Here is a 13,884-nt window from a genome sequence, read left to right as displayed (position 1 = left end):
CCCCACCTGCGACGGCCTCCTGGTTGTTCCTTTTCATTTCTGCTCTAGCCCTCAGTGCTACCAATACAGCGGATGTCTCGGAGGGCACCTGTGTTCAATCACCACACCTGAACCTCTCCACAGAAGTTCCTTGCCTTAGTCAACGCCAAACCTGCCCGTCTGTTCTTCCAACACAGTAAGATTTCTCTGAGCTCTACAACACTGTTTATGCCCTCCAATCGGTTACGAAAAGCAGTAACCCTCCTAAAAATGTCATGGGATTGTATTGTTTGGTCCAAAGAGACTCCCGAATGGGAGACCATACAGAATCGCAGCAATTGTAAAACAAACCCTCACCGCAGGGGTCGGGCATCTCCCTGGGCCACCGGGGCTCACGTCTTAAACACACGCCCCTGAGCCATCCCCAGTGTCTGTCCCAGGCGGGCGTGGACTTGACAGCGCACCGAGGGCCGGGCGCAGCAAAAGAATCCGCACGGTCAGGGCCGCCCACCGCTGCCGAGCGGGGCGGTCCTGGCATGGAGGAGGGGCGGGGCAGAACTGGGTCCGAGCGTCAGAAGGAGGAAGTGTGCTGCCTCAGTGGGAACAGCGGATGACTCGGGGCAGAAGTCGGGAACCGGGTTCAGATGAAGATGCAGGTGCTAGCACGGGGCTATCGGGGAGGAGAAGAATGGCCTGCGGGCGCCGGGGTGTGGGACAGGCTGAGGAAAACCAGCGAAGGCCCCTCCTGGCCTCACCGGACCCTGCGACCGGGCCTGAGGAGGTGATGGGCGCGCAGGGGGGCGTCACGCGCTTGCAGACGACGGAGATACGCGGCGGATAGGGGGGAAGATGGAAGGCAAGCTCACCTTCTTCACAGCTGGCTGGAAGTGAAAGTCACCGGCCTCCTTCAGGTCCAGCCAGATCATGGGCATGCGGGGCACGGCCTCCATGGCGGCTGGCACCCGCCGGCCACCCGGCCACTCCCGTAGCTGCTGCAGCTGCTGGCTCAGCCACGAGCCCTGCCCCGCCCCTTCGTGCCGGAAGTCACTGGTCACGGGAGGGAATGAAAAATGCCACCGGCCTGCCGGGAGTTGCAGTGAACCCAGCCACCCGTTCGCGTAGTCTTTTGCGCAGGCGCTGTCCCTGTTGCGCATGCTCAGTCTTCTTCGCGCGGAGGGAGTAGGGCGGGGAGGAGCTCGCCAGCCCGAGGCGAAACGGTTTCTGGGATAGTAGTCTTCATCCACTAAACTGAGAGGCGCGGAGCGAGCTTATTCCCCGCTCCCGGGCCAAGCCCAGCTGCGGGTCCCGCCCGCCGCGCTCCTCCCTCCTAGGAAGAGCATGAGACCTCACCTATGAACTTGCCCTCCCACGTATTGTCAAGAGCCGTGGAGGACTGGTGCTGTGGTAGAGATGACGTGGCGGGCGGGCCGCTGGAAAGAAATGACGCGAAAACGGGCCTTAGAGAGGGTGCGGAGGGAGCACCTGGCCTGAAGGAGTCGGGGCTGAGAGCTGGGGGTTTCAGTCCCAGTGCTGCGAAGGCTTTCGAGCTTTGGAACAGAATCACTGACCGGAGACTGGCCTACTCAGCCCAGCCTGGGAGGCCGGGCAGTGCCCAAGAGAGACGGACAATAGGGAGGGAGCGCCTGGATGGAGGGTCTCAAGCGGAGCGAGGAGGCCCCGGGCCCTGTGGGGAAGTGGGTGGGGGAAGGTATACGGCCAGGTGAGCACCCAGGGACGCCCACAGTATCTGGAAGGAGACCACGGAATGGAGAGCACCTGTTACCTCTGGAGAGGGGACCTATAGAACAGGAATTGTTAAATCATATGGCTGTATCACCTACTTTTAGAAATAAATAATAGGCTACTCGGGAGGCTGAGGCTGGAGGTTCAATCGCTTGACCTGGGAGGCGGAGATTGCGGTGAGCCTAGATCTTGCCACTGCTCTCCAGCCTGAGCGACAGAGCGAGACTCCGTCTCAAAATAATAATAGTAACAATAAAAATAACAGAGAATGGCCTGGAGATAGTGAGTGCAAAAGTGTGAGCTGGGAGATCAGTGAGCCTTTTGTAGTCTTCCAGGAGACAGGTGATTGTGGCTTGGAGCAGAGGGAAGTAAAAAGTGAGCAAAGAAATATTTTGCCCACTTTGAGAAATATTTGAGGAATATTTTGGAGACAAAAGTATCAGAACTTGGAATGGATGGATGTAAGGGCATGAGGACGTCGAATATGATTTCCAAGCTTCTGGCTTGTGCAGCTGGGTGGCTGTGGGGCTGTTTACTGATAAGGGAAAACAAGGGAAAAGCAAAGGTTCAGGTCCGTGTTAAGCTCGAGGTCAAGGCCTTTGACTCGTTCTGGATGAAATGTGGAGACCACGATGCCAGGTGCGGTGGTTCACGCTTGTAATCCCATCACTTTGGGAGGCCGAGGCGGGCGGATCGCTTAAGCCCGGGAGTTCAAGACCAGCCTAGCCCACATGGCCAAACCCCGTCCCTACAAAAAATATAAAAATTAGCAGGACATGGTGGCTCATGTACGCCTGTAGTCCCAGCTACTCAGGAAGCTGAGGCGGGAGGATCCTTGAGCCCGGGAGGCAGAGGTTGCAGTGAGCCGTGATTGTGCCATTGTACTCCAGCCTGGGCGACAAAAGTGAAACCATGTGTTAAAAAAAAAAGAAAAAAGAAAAATTGTGGAGACCGTGGGATGTGGGTGGAATCTGGGATTCTAAGACAGGCTTCACCCACAAGGTAGAGCCCAGGTCCCTTTGTTATGAGACCTCAAACCCTTTCAAGACTTAGTCAAGGGCCTAGCTTCATTCCAGTTGGAGTTAGAGCAGAAGAAAATGAAATTACATGAATGTTCATAGCAGTACCATTTCACAGTAGCCAAAAGAGAAGCAATCCATGCAGTGATGGATGGATGCATGAATAAAGATGATGTGTGTACATACAATGGAATATTATTCAGCCTTAAAAAGGAATGAAATTCTGTTACATGCTGCAACATGAATGAACCCTGAAGACATTATGCTAAGTGAAATAAGCCAGTTGCAAAAGGACAAATACTGTATTCTGCTTATTTGAGATACCTAGTTAGTCAGATTTATGGAGACAGAAAGTAGAATGGTGTCTGTTGGGCTAGGGGAGGGGAGAATGGAGAGTTACTGTTTAATGGCTATATAACAATCTGAACAATTTAATGCCACTGAACTGTACGCTTGAAATTGTAAACTTTGTGGCTGGGCACGGTAGCTCACACCTGTAATTCCAGCACTTTGGGAGGCCAAGGCGAGTGGATCGCCTGATTTGGGAGTTCAAGACCAGCCTGACCAACAGGGAGAAACCCCATCTCTACTAAAAATGCAAAATTAGCCTGGCGTGGTGGTGCATGCCTGTAATCCCAGCTACTCGGGAGGCTGAGGCAGGAGAATCGCTGAACCCGGGAAGCGGAGGTCGCGGTGAGCCAAGATTTGTGCCATTGCACTCCAGCCTGGGCAACAAAGAGCGAAACTCTGTCTCAAAAAAAAAAAAGAAAAATTGTAAAGTTTGTTAGGTATATTTTACCACAGTTTAAAAAAAATAAAATATAAGACCTTGCAAATAATTTATTTAAAGAGAAAGAAAAATTTTGCCATTTCTTCCAGCATCTTAGAAGAGCTTGTTTCTGGAAGACTTTTTTTTTTTTGAGACAGAGTCTTGCTCTGTTTGCCCAGGCCAGAGTGCAATGGTGTGATGTCGGCTCACTGCAGCCTTGGCCTCCTGAGCTCACTCAATTCTCCAACCTCAGCCTCCCTAGTGGCTGGAGTACAGGCCTGTGCCACCAGGCCTGCCTAATTTTTTCTTGTATTTTTTGTAGAGATGGGTTTTTGCCATGTTGCCCAGGCTAGTCTTGAACTCCTAGGCTCAAGCAATCTGCCTGTCTCAGCCTCCCAAAGTGCTGGGATTACAGACAAGAGCCACTTCGCCCAGCCTGGAAGACCATCTTGAGGTCACCTGGTCAGAGATAGAGAAATTTCGGGCAAAGCCGGGCATGGTGGCTCACGCCTGTAATCCCAGCACTTTTGGAGGCCAAGGCGGGCGGATCACTTGAGGTCAGGAGTTCAAGACCAACCTGGCTAATATAGTGAAACTCCATCTCTACTAAAAATACAAAAATTAGCTGGGTGTGGTGGCGTGTGGCTGTAGTCCCAGCTACTAGGGAGGCTGAGGCAAGACAATCGCTTGAACCTGGGAGGTGGAGGTTGCAGTGAGCCAAGATTGCACGACTGCACTCCAGCCTGGGTGACAGAGCAAGACTCTGTCTCAAAACAAACACAAGAAAGAAAGTATGGGAAGGCCTACACCCTGCAAAACTGCCCGAACACAATTTGTAGTAAGTAAAATACAAAAGCATAAAGCAGCCTACCTTGGGGCTTTCTGATGGTGAGGTAGTGGTCAGCCATGAGGGAGCTGCAAGACCTAGGCACAACAGCTGAGTCCAGAGCAGGCTGGGAATTGGGAGACTACATCATAGCATTACTGAGCAAAGAAGGAGGCGGCTGCTTGGCCACAGGACACAGACAGCCCAGGACCCAAACTTGAGGCCAGCAAGGGGTCAGGATTAAGCTGTTGCAGTTCAGTATGGGCTGGAACAGGAAGTGAGAGAGGAAGGGGAGAAGTAGGAAGCCCTAAATTGGGCCTTGCAAGACAGAGAAGACCTATAGAGATGGGCATTCCAGGCAGGTGGAATTGCAGATGCAAGAGGGAGCTCTGGCGAGGCTCCAGGATTCAGGAGAGCTGGGCAGATGGGTCCCTATCTCATGAGCTTCCTACAGTGATAGCTTTGGCCCTACTGCCTTTCCTTCCCCTGGCCTCTACTCCCGAGGTGGAATGGGAACACCTTGTCCCCACATGGTGCTTCTGGAGTTGAACTACAACAAAAGAAATAAAGTATTCTGTGAGTTCCAGGGTGTATTCATTTGCTAGAGTGGCCATAGGAAAGTACCACATACTGAGTAGGTTAAGCAGAAATGTATTTCCTCACAGTTCTGGAGGCTAGAGGTCTGAGATAAGGTATTAGCAGAGTTGGTTTCTTCTGAGGCCTCTCTCTTTGGCTTGTTAATGGCCATCTTATCCCTGGGCCTGGTGACCCTGCCTTTAAACTCAGTCACATTCTGAGGTACTGGAGGTTAGGACTTCAAACATGAAATGAGGAGTAATGGAGGGGGCACATTTAGCCCATAACACAGGGTCACAGTGACATGAAGGGCAATTGGTGTGAAAGGCATCAAAGACCAAGAGGACCTTCACAGGCCTCGAATGCTGAGGGTGGGGATGGGTTGGTGGAGGTGAGACAGCAGAAAGGGTGACTCCGGGGCAGGGAGTGCCCTCCTAACATGTATTTCCAGGCAGGGTTGGGAGTTAGAAGCCTAAGACTTGATGGTCCTGGGGAAGAGTCTGCCTCATCACGAGGGGGCAGCACACCCTTTTCTCAAGACAGCCTCCCCATCACACCCAGCAGAGTTGGATGGGCCCTTAAAAACACACACACCCTTCCCCATTTTACCAATGTAGAAACCCAGGCCTGGACTGGGGAGGGGACCACCCAAAGTCTCAACAAGTGAATATACATGAGTCTGGGCTGCACTTTGGGAGGCAGAGGCAGAGGCAGACAGATCACCTGAGGTCAGGAGTTCAAGATCAGCTTTGCCAACATGGTGAAACTCCATCTCTACTAAAAAATACAAACATTAGCCAGGCATGGTGGCGGGCACCTGTAATCCCAGCTACTTGGGAGGCTGAGGCAGGGGAATCGCTTGTACCCGGGAGGCAGAGGTTGCAGTGAGCTGAGATCATGCCACTGCACTCCAGACTGGGGACAGAGCGAGACTCTGTCTCAAAAAAAAAAAAAAAGAGTCTGGGCTGGGCATGAGTCTCATCTCTCTCAGTTCTTTTATTCAACAAATATTTATTCAACACCCACAGTGTCCTAGACATTTGTTCTAGGTGCTTTTGATCAAAACAGGTAAAGAGCTCTGCCCACATGAGGTCCCATTTTAGGGAGGGACATAGACATTAACACAATAAAGAATAGACAGTATGTTAGATGGCAACAACTGTTGTGGTTGGAAGAAAATCAAACAGGGAGAGGAAGGTGGGAGTATAGGTGGGGACAATGCAATTTTATATTGGGTGGTCAGGGGAGGCTTCACTGAGAAGATACTATTTGAGCGGAGATCTGAACGAAGTGAAGGAGCAAGACAGGGCATAACTAGGGGAAGAATGTTTCAGAAAGGGGGAACAGCAAATGCAAAGTTCTTGGACCAGGACTGTGTCTGGCATACCTGAAGAACAGCAGGGAGGCCAGAGTGTCTGAGGTCGAGTGAGTGTGTAGAATAGAGGAGATGGGGTCACAGAGGCAATGAGGAGGGGTGAGGTGAGGGGTTGCAGATGGAGTGGGGTGGTTGCAGATGGAGTCGGGTCTCGAAGACCATGATGAGGACGTGGGTTTTCTTTGGACAAGCTGGGGAACCATGGGGAGGGTTTGAATAGACCTAGGGATATGATCTGGCCTAAGTTTGTTTAAGGGTTACATAGACTGAGTAGGGGATTAGAGGAAGAGCCCTACCAAGGATTCCTAAGACAACACTCTGGGCTCTGTAGAGAGGAGAGTGGAGACAGGAGGACTGTGTCACTCAGATCTAGCTTTCAGGGTCGTCATAGTCAGATCTTGGTCTGGACACACGCAAGAGACATGAAGGAGACTTTTGAAAGGAACATACCCTTGTGGTTTGCGGTATTCAGGCCAGTCAAGGGGGCCAGATCACCCCCACAGAATGGGGTGGGGATAGTGTGAAACCAGAGGGGACAGAGAGCCTAATGGGGCTAGTGAGGAGGGAAGGTTTTCTGGAACCTGGAAGAGGAGACGTGATCCATAGGCTCAGTGCAATTCCTGCCAAACTCCCAAGTTTTTTTGTGAGAAAGTTGGCATACTGTTTTTCAAATTTATATGGAAAAGCAAAGACCGCAGAAGGGCCTAGACAATCTCTCTCTCTTTTTTTTTTTATTTTTTTGAGAGACAAGGTCTTGGTCTGTTGCCCAGGCTGGAGTGCAGTGGCATGATCCTAGCTCACTGCAGCCTGAAACTCCTAGGCTGAAGTACTCCACTGGTCTCAGCCTCCTAAGTAGCTAGGACTACAGATGTGTGCCACCATGCCTGGCTAATTTTTAAATTTTTTATGGAGAAGGGTCTTGCTATGTTGCCCAGGCTGGTCTCAAACTCTGGCCTTCAGTAATCCTCCTGCCTTAGCTTCCCAAAGTACTGGGATTATAGACATGAGCTACTGTGCCCAGCCACTAGACAGTCTTGAAGAGAAACAAAATGAGCAGACTTGTTTTACCAGATATCTAGGCCTGCTAGAAAGCTGAGTAATTGGGACAGTGTGGGTGTTTGTTCAGGAATGCAACATTAGACCCTCAGAACTGAACAGAAAATCCAGAAATAGACCCAAGGCATCCACATCTACTTAATGGACTCAGAGGTAGTATTGCAGGCCAGTGAGGAAGGATGGCTACTGAATAAATGATGCAGGCTAACTGGTCATCCATATGAAAAAAAAACAAAAAACAAAAAAACAAATTGGAGTCTGTTACAGGTTGAATTGTTCCCCTTAAAAGATATATTGAAGCCTTGGCATCCCCCACCAGTATCTGTGAATATGGCCTTATTTGGAAATAAGGTCTTTGTAGATATAATCAAATTAAGGTGAGGTCATACTGGATTAAGTAGGTTCTAATCAGGCCAAGCACAGTGGGGCTCACGCCTGTAATCCCAGCACTTTGGGAGGCCAAGGTGGGTGGATCACAAGGTCAGGAGTTCAAGACCAGCCTGGCCAAGATGGTGAAACCCCGTCTCTACTAAAAATACAAAAACTAGCCGGGCATGGTGGCAGGCGCCTGTAATCCCAGCTACTTGGGAGGCTGAGGCAGGAGAATCACTTGAACACGGGAGACAGAGGTTGCACTGAGCTGAGATTGTGCCACTGCACTCCAGCCTAGGCTACAAGAGAGACTCCGTCACAAAACAAACAAACAACCAAAAGCCAACTAATAGATGTATGAGGTATGAGGAAGGATAAAATTAGAAAATCACTATTTGGCAGCCATATTAATAATTCGACAAAAATCATCAATGGACATAAAAACCAGTAGACTTGAGAAATAAACTAATAGGGTAATTACACAGTCCATGGTATCTCCCCTAGATACTTAATAATCACAAAGGGAAAAACAGTAGCTTTATATGGAGAAACTTAGTAGACCTCATCTTACTCACGTGATGAAGTTTAATATCATCAGCAATGAGAGAAATCTAGATCATGTGCCTTCTGGTATGATGCTCTCAGGACACAGTACCCAAAACGCATTAGCTTAATCTAATCACGAAGAAACATTAGATAATCCCAAATTGAAGGACATCCTATAAAAGAACTGGTCTATCATCTCCAAAAAGTCAGTCTTATGAAACACAAAGAAATACTATTCTAGATTAAAGTATAAAGAAACATAGACATAACCTCTTTAGCATACTAAAGAAGTGTAACACATGATATGGGATGTTCTTTTTGTTCTGAGGAAGCGGTCCCCAAACTTTTTGGGACCAGGGACTGCTTTCATGGAAGACGATTTTTCCATGGATGAGGGGCAGGGGATGGTTTCAGGATGAAGCTGTTCCACCTCAGATCATCTCTCATAAGGAGCACACAACCTAGATCCCTCACCTGTGCAGTTCACAACAGGATTTGCACTCCTATGAGAATCTAATGCAGCTGATCTGACAGGAGGTGGAGCTCAGGTGGTAATGCTCGCCACCCACCACTCACCTCCTGCTGTGCGGTTCCTAACAGGCCATGGACTGATACCAGGGGCTGTGGACCTCGGCTCCAAGGGACATTACTAGTATGAGTGATGAAATCTGAATAAAGTCTGTAGATTAGATAATGGTAGTGTTTCAGTGTTAATTTCCTGAATTTGACAGTTGTTCTGTGGTAATGTTTACATATAGGATAATGTTCTTGTTTTTCAGAAATATACACCGGGCCAGGTGCAGTGGCTCACACCTGTAATCCCAGCACTTTGGGAGGCCAAGGCAGGCAGATCACTCGAGGTCAGGAGTTCGAGACCAGCCTGGCCAACATGGTGAAACCCCATCTCTTCTAAAAATACAAAAATTAATCAGGTGTGGTGGTGTGTGCCTGTAATCCCGGCTACTCAGGAGGCTGAGGCAGGAGAATCACTTGAACCCAGGAGATTGCAGTGAGTAGACATTGCACCACTGCATTCTTGGGCAACAAGAGTGAAACTCCATCTAAAAACAAAAATGAAATATACACTGAAGTATTTAGGAGTAAAAAGGCAGTATTCTGCCCCTTACTCCCAAGTGACTTGGGGCTCAGGAAAGGGGAGGGGAGATATGTGTGTATATATGGGGGCACTGAAAGAAAGAGAGAGGGACACAAATGTCAAATGTTAACATTTGCGGAACTGGGGTAAAGGGTATGAAGAAATTCTTTGCACTATTCATGCAACTTTTCGATGTAAGTCTGAGATTATGTCAAAATAAAAAGTTAAAAAGAAAAACAGGACATCATAAAGAAAATGAACAGACAAGACCAAATTGGGAGAAGATATTTGTGAGACATAATCAAAAAAGGATTACCATTAAGGATATGTAAAAAAGTCTGATGAGTTCTCAAGAGAGACAAACAATCCAATGGAAAAATGGGCACACAACTTGGATGGGAACTTACAGGAACAGCCAAAATCACATGGAAAGATGTCCAACCTCATCAGTAACCAGGAAAATGCAAACCCCAACTACACTGAAATGCCACTTGATAGTCATCAGAATGATGAGTATACATCTGTCAATAATAAGTGTTGGTGAGATGGGGCTGTAGATAGGGCTGTGAATCGGTGCCACCATTTTGGAAAACTGGCCTTATTTAGCCAAGTTGACACTATCAGCCCCTGTGACCTGCTGGGTGCCTGTATACCGTTGAAAGACTCCTGCGTACAGCACCAGGAGCTGTGTCAGGAAGGAATAGTCATAGCCACCCAAACAGGAAACATGGAGTCCTCCCCTGCTGCCATCTCCCATGTATGAGAATCCAGAACCACTGCATTACAGGTGGGGAAACTGAGGTGTGCGATGGGAAAGGGGCTGTCCAAAACACCATGTGGGCTCTGAGGGAGGGCCAGAAGAGAGGTCTGCTGTGGCAGGAGAAGTGGGGAGGAGGATAAGAGAAGGCGAAAGGGGGAAGGGGAGCTCTCTTGGTCTCACACTTGGCAGAGTGGAGGCCAGAGCAGGAAGCATCCCCATCTTATTCCTTCCCTCCCAGCCACCAGCCAGGATCCTAGAGGTCGGGGAGGGGCCTCTGAGGCAGCCCTCTTCCACTGGCCTAGAAAGCAGTGGGGACCTTCCCCGTCAGAGCAGAAAAAAGGCTGCTCAGTGGTGCAGCACTCCTCTTCCCTCCAGAGGGTCCCAGACCCTCCAGGAACTCTAGGAGCGCTGGGCACATTCTCCCTAGGAAAGGATCCAACATCCTGGGTTTGCAAATATTCAGGAAGGTTGGAAGCCTCTGAATCCATCCACAAAATCACAACCCTTCCCCAGCTCCCAGCCTAGGGGTTGGGGGGCCAGCGGGGGGGTGGGGGTTGGGGGGAGGGGGTCACTTGGCCAGCAGATGGCGCCAAGGCCACAGTGTTGCCACAACACAGCCACAATCCTGGGGTGCCTTTGGCTGCACAAAAACACACCCACATATTTAAAATCAGGGCTTTTTGTTGCTCAGGACCAGATTTAATTCTTATGCAAGTGGCCCTTTGGTACCAGTGTCTGTGAAAGGAAAGGTAGCAATGGAGAATTTATTCCTCTCCTGGCTGGTACAAACTCCCAAGTTCAGGCCACTGAAAGGAAGGAAGGGCCTCCGGGGCGGATGGGGCCTTCAGGATTGCCCAGGTACACCCTCCGAGGTTGTCTGGTGCCAGGCAGTGAGCTACAGCACAGCAGAACATGGTGGAACTTTGAGACATCCTCGCCTTTGCAGTGAGACCCTGCAGGCTCGCTGGGCAGCACCCTCTTGAGGGTGCCAAAGCCACTGGGTCAGGACTGGGATCACCTGTGGGACTCTCAGATGCAAAGCCTTCCTAGTCAAGGTCTCTGTCTCCATGGGTAATAGAGTGACTTGTATCCACCATTTGGGTTTTGGAACATCAGGTGGTGCCCCATGTGGCCCCACTGTGGCCACAGCCGCTTTCTTCACCCCATTCGACTTGTGCAGGCCGCTTAGGCAAGGGTTCCTAGAATCTGTGCCCGCCTCCTGGCTACTTCATTATAGCAAAGAGAAGCTGCCACTGAGGTCCGGGGCTTACACAGGCCCACCAGGGTTCTTTCATCACAGTTCTTCAGCCCTTGTGAAAGCTTTTTGCTCCAGCCATCTTCTCAAGGGAGGTGTAGAGGCTTTGGGGACATCCAAAAGGAGTCACAGGTCTCAGCTGCCTGTAGTGCTGGCTCTGTGCGGAGAAGATGGAAGTAATAACTGTGGAGCGGAACCACTCACCTGAAAGGGATCTTTCATCTCCTGCAGGTGAAGACTTTTCCCACGGTGAGGTAGGGGAATCCACTTCCGGCTCTCTGCACCTTCCAGCTGTCACCCAACCTCAGGCCCCAGGGTCAAGTCACATGTGGGTGGGTCTCGGAGAAAGCTCTTCCTGGGTGTCTGGAATCCTGCCCTCGCCTTCTGCAGCTCAGGCCCCAGCAGCCAAACCAACATCAGACTGCCGCTCCTCCTCTGACTGCCGCTCCTCCTCTGAGAGCAGAGCAGCCTGGGGGGGTGACACTACCCTGGGGTGGATCCCCAGCACCTCCACTTACCAGCTCTGTGCCTGGGTCCTGTTTTTGTTGTTGTTGTTGTTGTTGTTGTTTTTGAGATGGAGTTTCACTCTTGTTGCCCCGGCTGGAGTGCAGTGGTGTGATCTCAGATCACCACAACCTCCATCTCCTGGGTTCAAGTGATTCTCCTGCCTCAGCCTCCTAAGTAGCTGGGATTACAGGTGCTCGCCACCACGCCCGGCTAATTTTTTTTTTTTTTTTTTTTTTTTGTATTTTTAGTAGAGATGGGGTTTCACCATGTTGGCCAGGCTGGTCTCGAACTCCTGACCTCAAGTGATCCACCTGCTTTGGCTCCCCAAGTGCTGAGATTACAGGCGTGAGCCCCCGCGCCCGGCCTGCGTCCCGTTCTTCACCTCCCAGTGCCTTTGTTTCCTCATCTGCAAAATCGAGTTAATGGTAGTCCCCTTGTCTATGCTTGGCAGGGGTAAGAGCTCTGTGTTTGATAAGGGTCTCCAGTGCATCTCTGCGCCATGACTGCAGCAAAAGCCACCATACCTGAAGCTTCCCCTACCTCCCACACTGGCCCAGGTTGCCCATATTAGCTTTCTGTCTGTTTTATAGATGAAGAAACTGAATCCCAGAGAGATTGACTAAGAAGCAGTGGGGAAGTGGCAGAGGTGGGATTTGAACCCAGATCTATGGGACCCTGGAGCAGAGGAGGGGCTTATACAGCTGTACCCTGAAGCTGCTCTGGGTTGATTATCAAGCATAGGTTATTGAAGGGTTTTCATGTAGCTATAACAGAGTTTGATCATTTGAACTTATACCCTGTAAAGTCTACCTATCAAAAACACCTTTCTTCCACTTGAGAGCCTCCCACCTGAGTTCCCAAGACTGACTACTGCCTTCCAACCTCAAGTCTTTAGACATGTTATAGAGGCTTAGGGATTGACAGGATCATAAAGGCTACAAGGTTTTGTCCCCACCCCTCTCCATTGGATGCCTGAGCCCTATATTTATTGCATTCATGTTGCCAGTAACAGAAAAGCCCACTCAAACTAGCTTAAACAGTAAACTCCAGAGGCCCCCTCCACCTTCAGGCAAAGTGTGACCCAGCAGCTCAGCGATATCAATAAGGATTTGTTTCTCTCTCTCCTCTGTGCCTTCTGTGCTGCTGATCTCATTTTAAGGGCAGCCCACCTCATATCCAAGATGTCTTCTTTGTCACATCTAGTCAGGCTCCCTTATTATTTCCAAGGAGCAGGAAATATCTTGGTCTGGTGCAGTGGCACACACTGGTAACTCCAGCAGTTTATGAGGCCAAGGTGGGAGGACTGCTGGAGCCTAGGAGTTTGAGATCAGCCTGAGCAACATAGTGATACCCTGTTTCTACCAAAAAATTAAAAAGATTAGCTGGGTGTGGTGGTGTATGCCTGTAGTCCCAGCTACTCAGGAAGCTGAGCAGAAGGATTGCTTGAGCCTGGGAGGTTGAGGCTACAATGAGCTAGGATTTTGCCACTGTACTCCAGCCTTGGTAACAGAGTGTCTGTCTCAAAAGAAAGAAAGAGAGAGAGAGAGAGAGAGAAGAAAGGAAACAAAGACAGAGAAGAAGAGGAAAAAGAAGAAGGAGGAGGAGGAAAGAAAGAGAAAGAAAAAAGGAAGGAAGGCAGGCAGGCAGGCAGGAAGGCAGGCAGGCAGGCCAGGCATGGTGGCTCATGCCTATAATCCCAGCACTTTGGGAGGCCGAGGTGGGCGGATCACCCAAGGTCAGGAATTCAAGACCAGGCTGCCCAACATGGCAAAACCCTGTCTCTACTAAAAATACAAAAAAACTAGCCAGGTGTTGTGGCAGGCACCTGTAATCCCAGCTACTCGGGAGGCTGAGGCAGGAGAATCGCTTGAACCCAGGAGGTGGAGGTTGCAGTGAGCCGAGATCGCACCACTGCACTCCAGCCTGGACAACCAGAGCAAAACTCCGTCTCAAAAAAAAAAGAAGAAGAAGAAGAAGAGAGGGAGGGGAGGGAAGGAAGAAAGAA

General features: G+C 50.0%; 1 protein-coding gene across 2 annotated transcripts in view; it reads right to left on the bottom strand.

The window, feature by feature from the left end:
• The window catches only part of PTPN23 (protein tyrosine phosphatase non-receptor type 23), a 35,123-nt gene extending 31,487 nt beyond the window's left edge, over positions 1-3,636 (bottom strand). The window contains exon 1 of one of the 2 annotated variants that reach the window (XM_063602296.1): positions 846-3,636. In XM_063602296.1, coding sequence (XP_063458366.1) covers positions 846-1,133 — 288 coding nt within the window. In that variant the 5' untranslated portion in view covers positions 1,134-3,636. The remainder of the gene's footprint in view (positions 1-845) is intronic. The other variant, XM_034956319.3, reaches the window with a different exon arrangement.
• Between the last annotated feature and the right edge of the window lie 10,248 nt (positions 3,637-13,884).

This window comes from Pan paniscus, chromosome 2, assembly GCF_029289425.2.
Source record: "Pan paniscus chromosome 2, NHGRI_mPanPan1-v2.0_pri, whole genome shotgun sequence".
Taxonomy (NCBI): Eukaryota; Metazoa; Chordata; class Mammalia; order Primates; family Hominidae; genus Pan; species Pan paniscus.
Note: the sequence above shows the minus strand (reverse complement) of the source record. Positions and strands in the feature narration are given on the sequence as shown.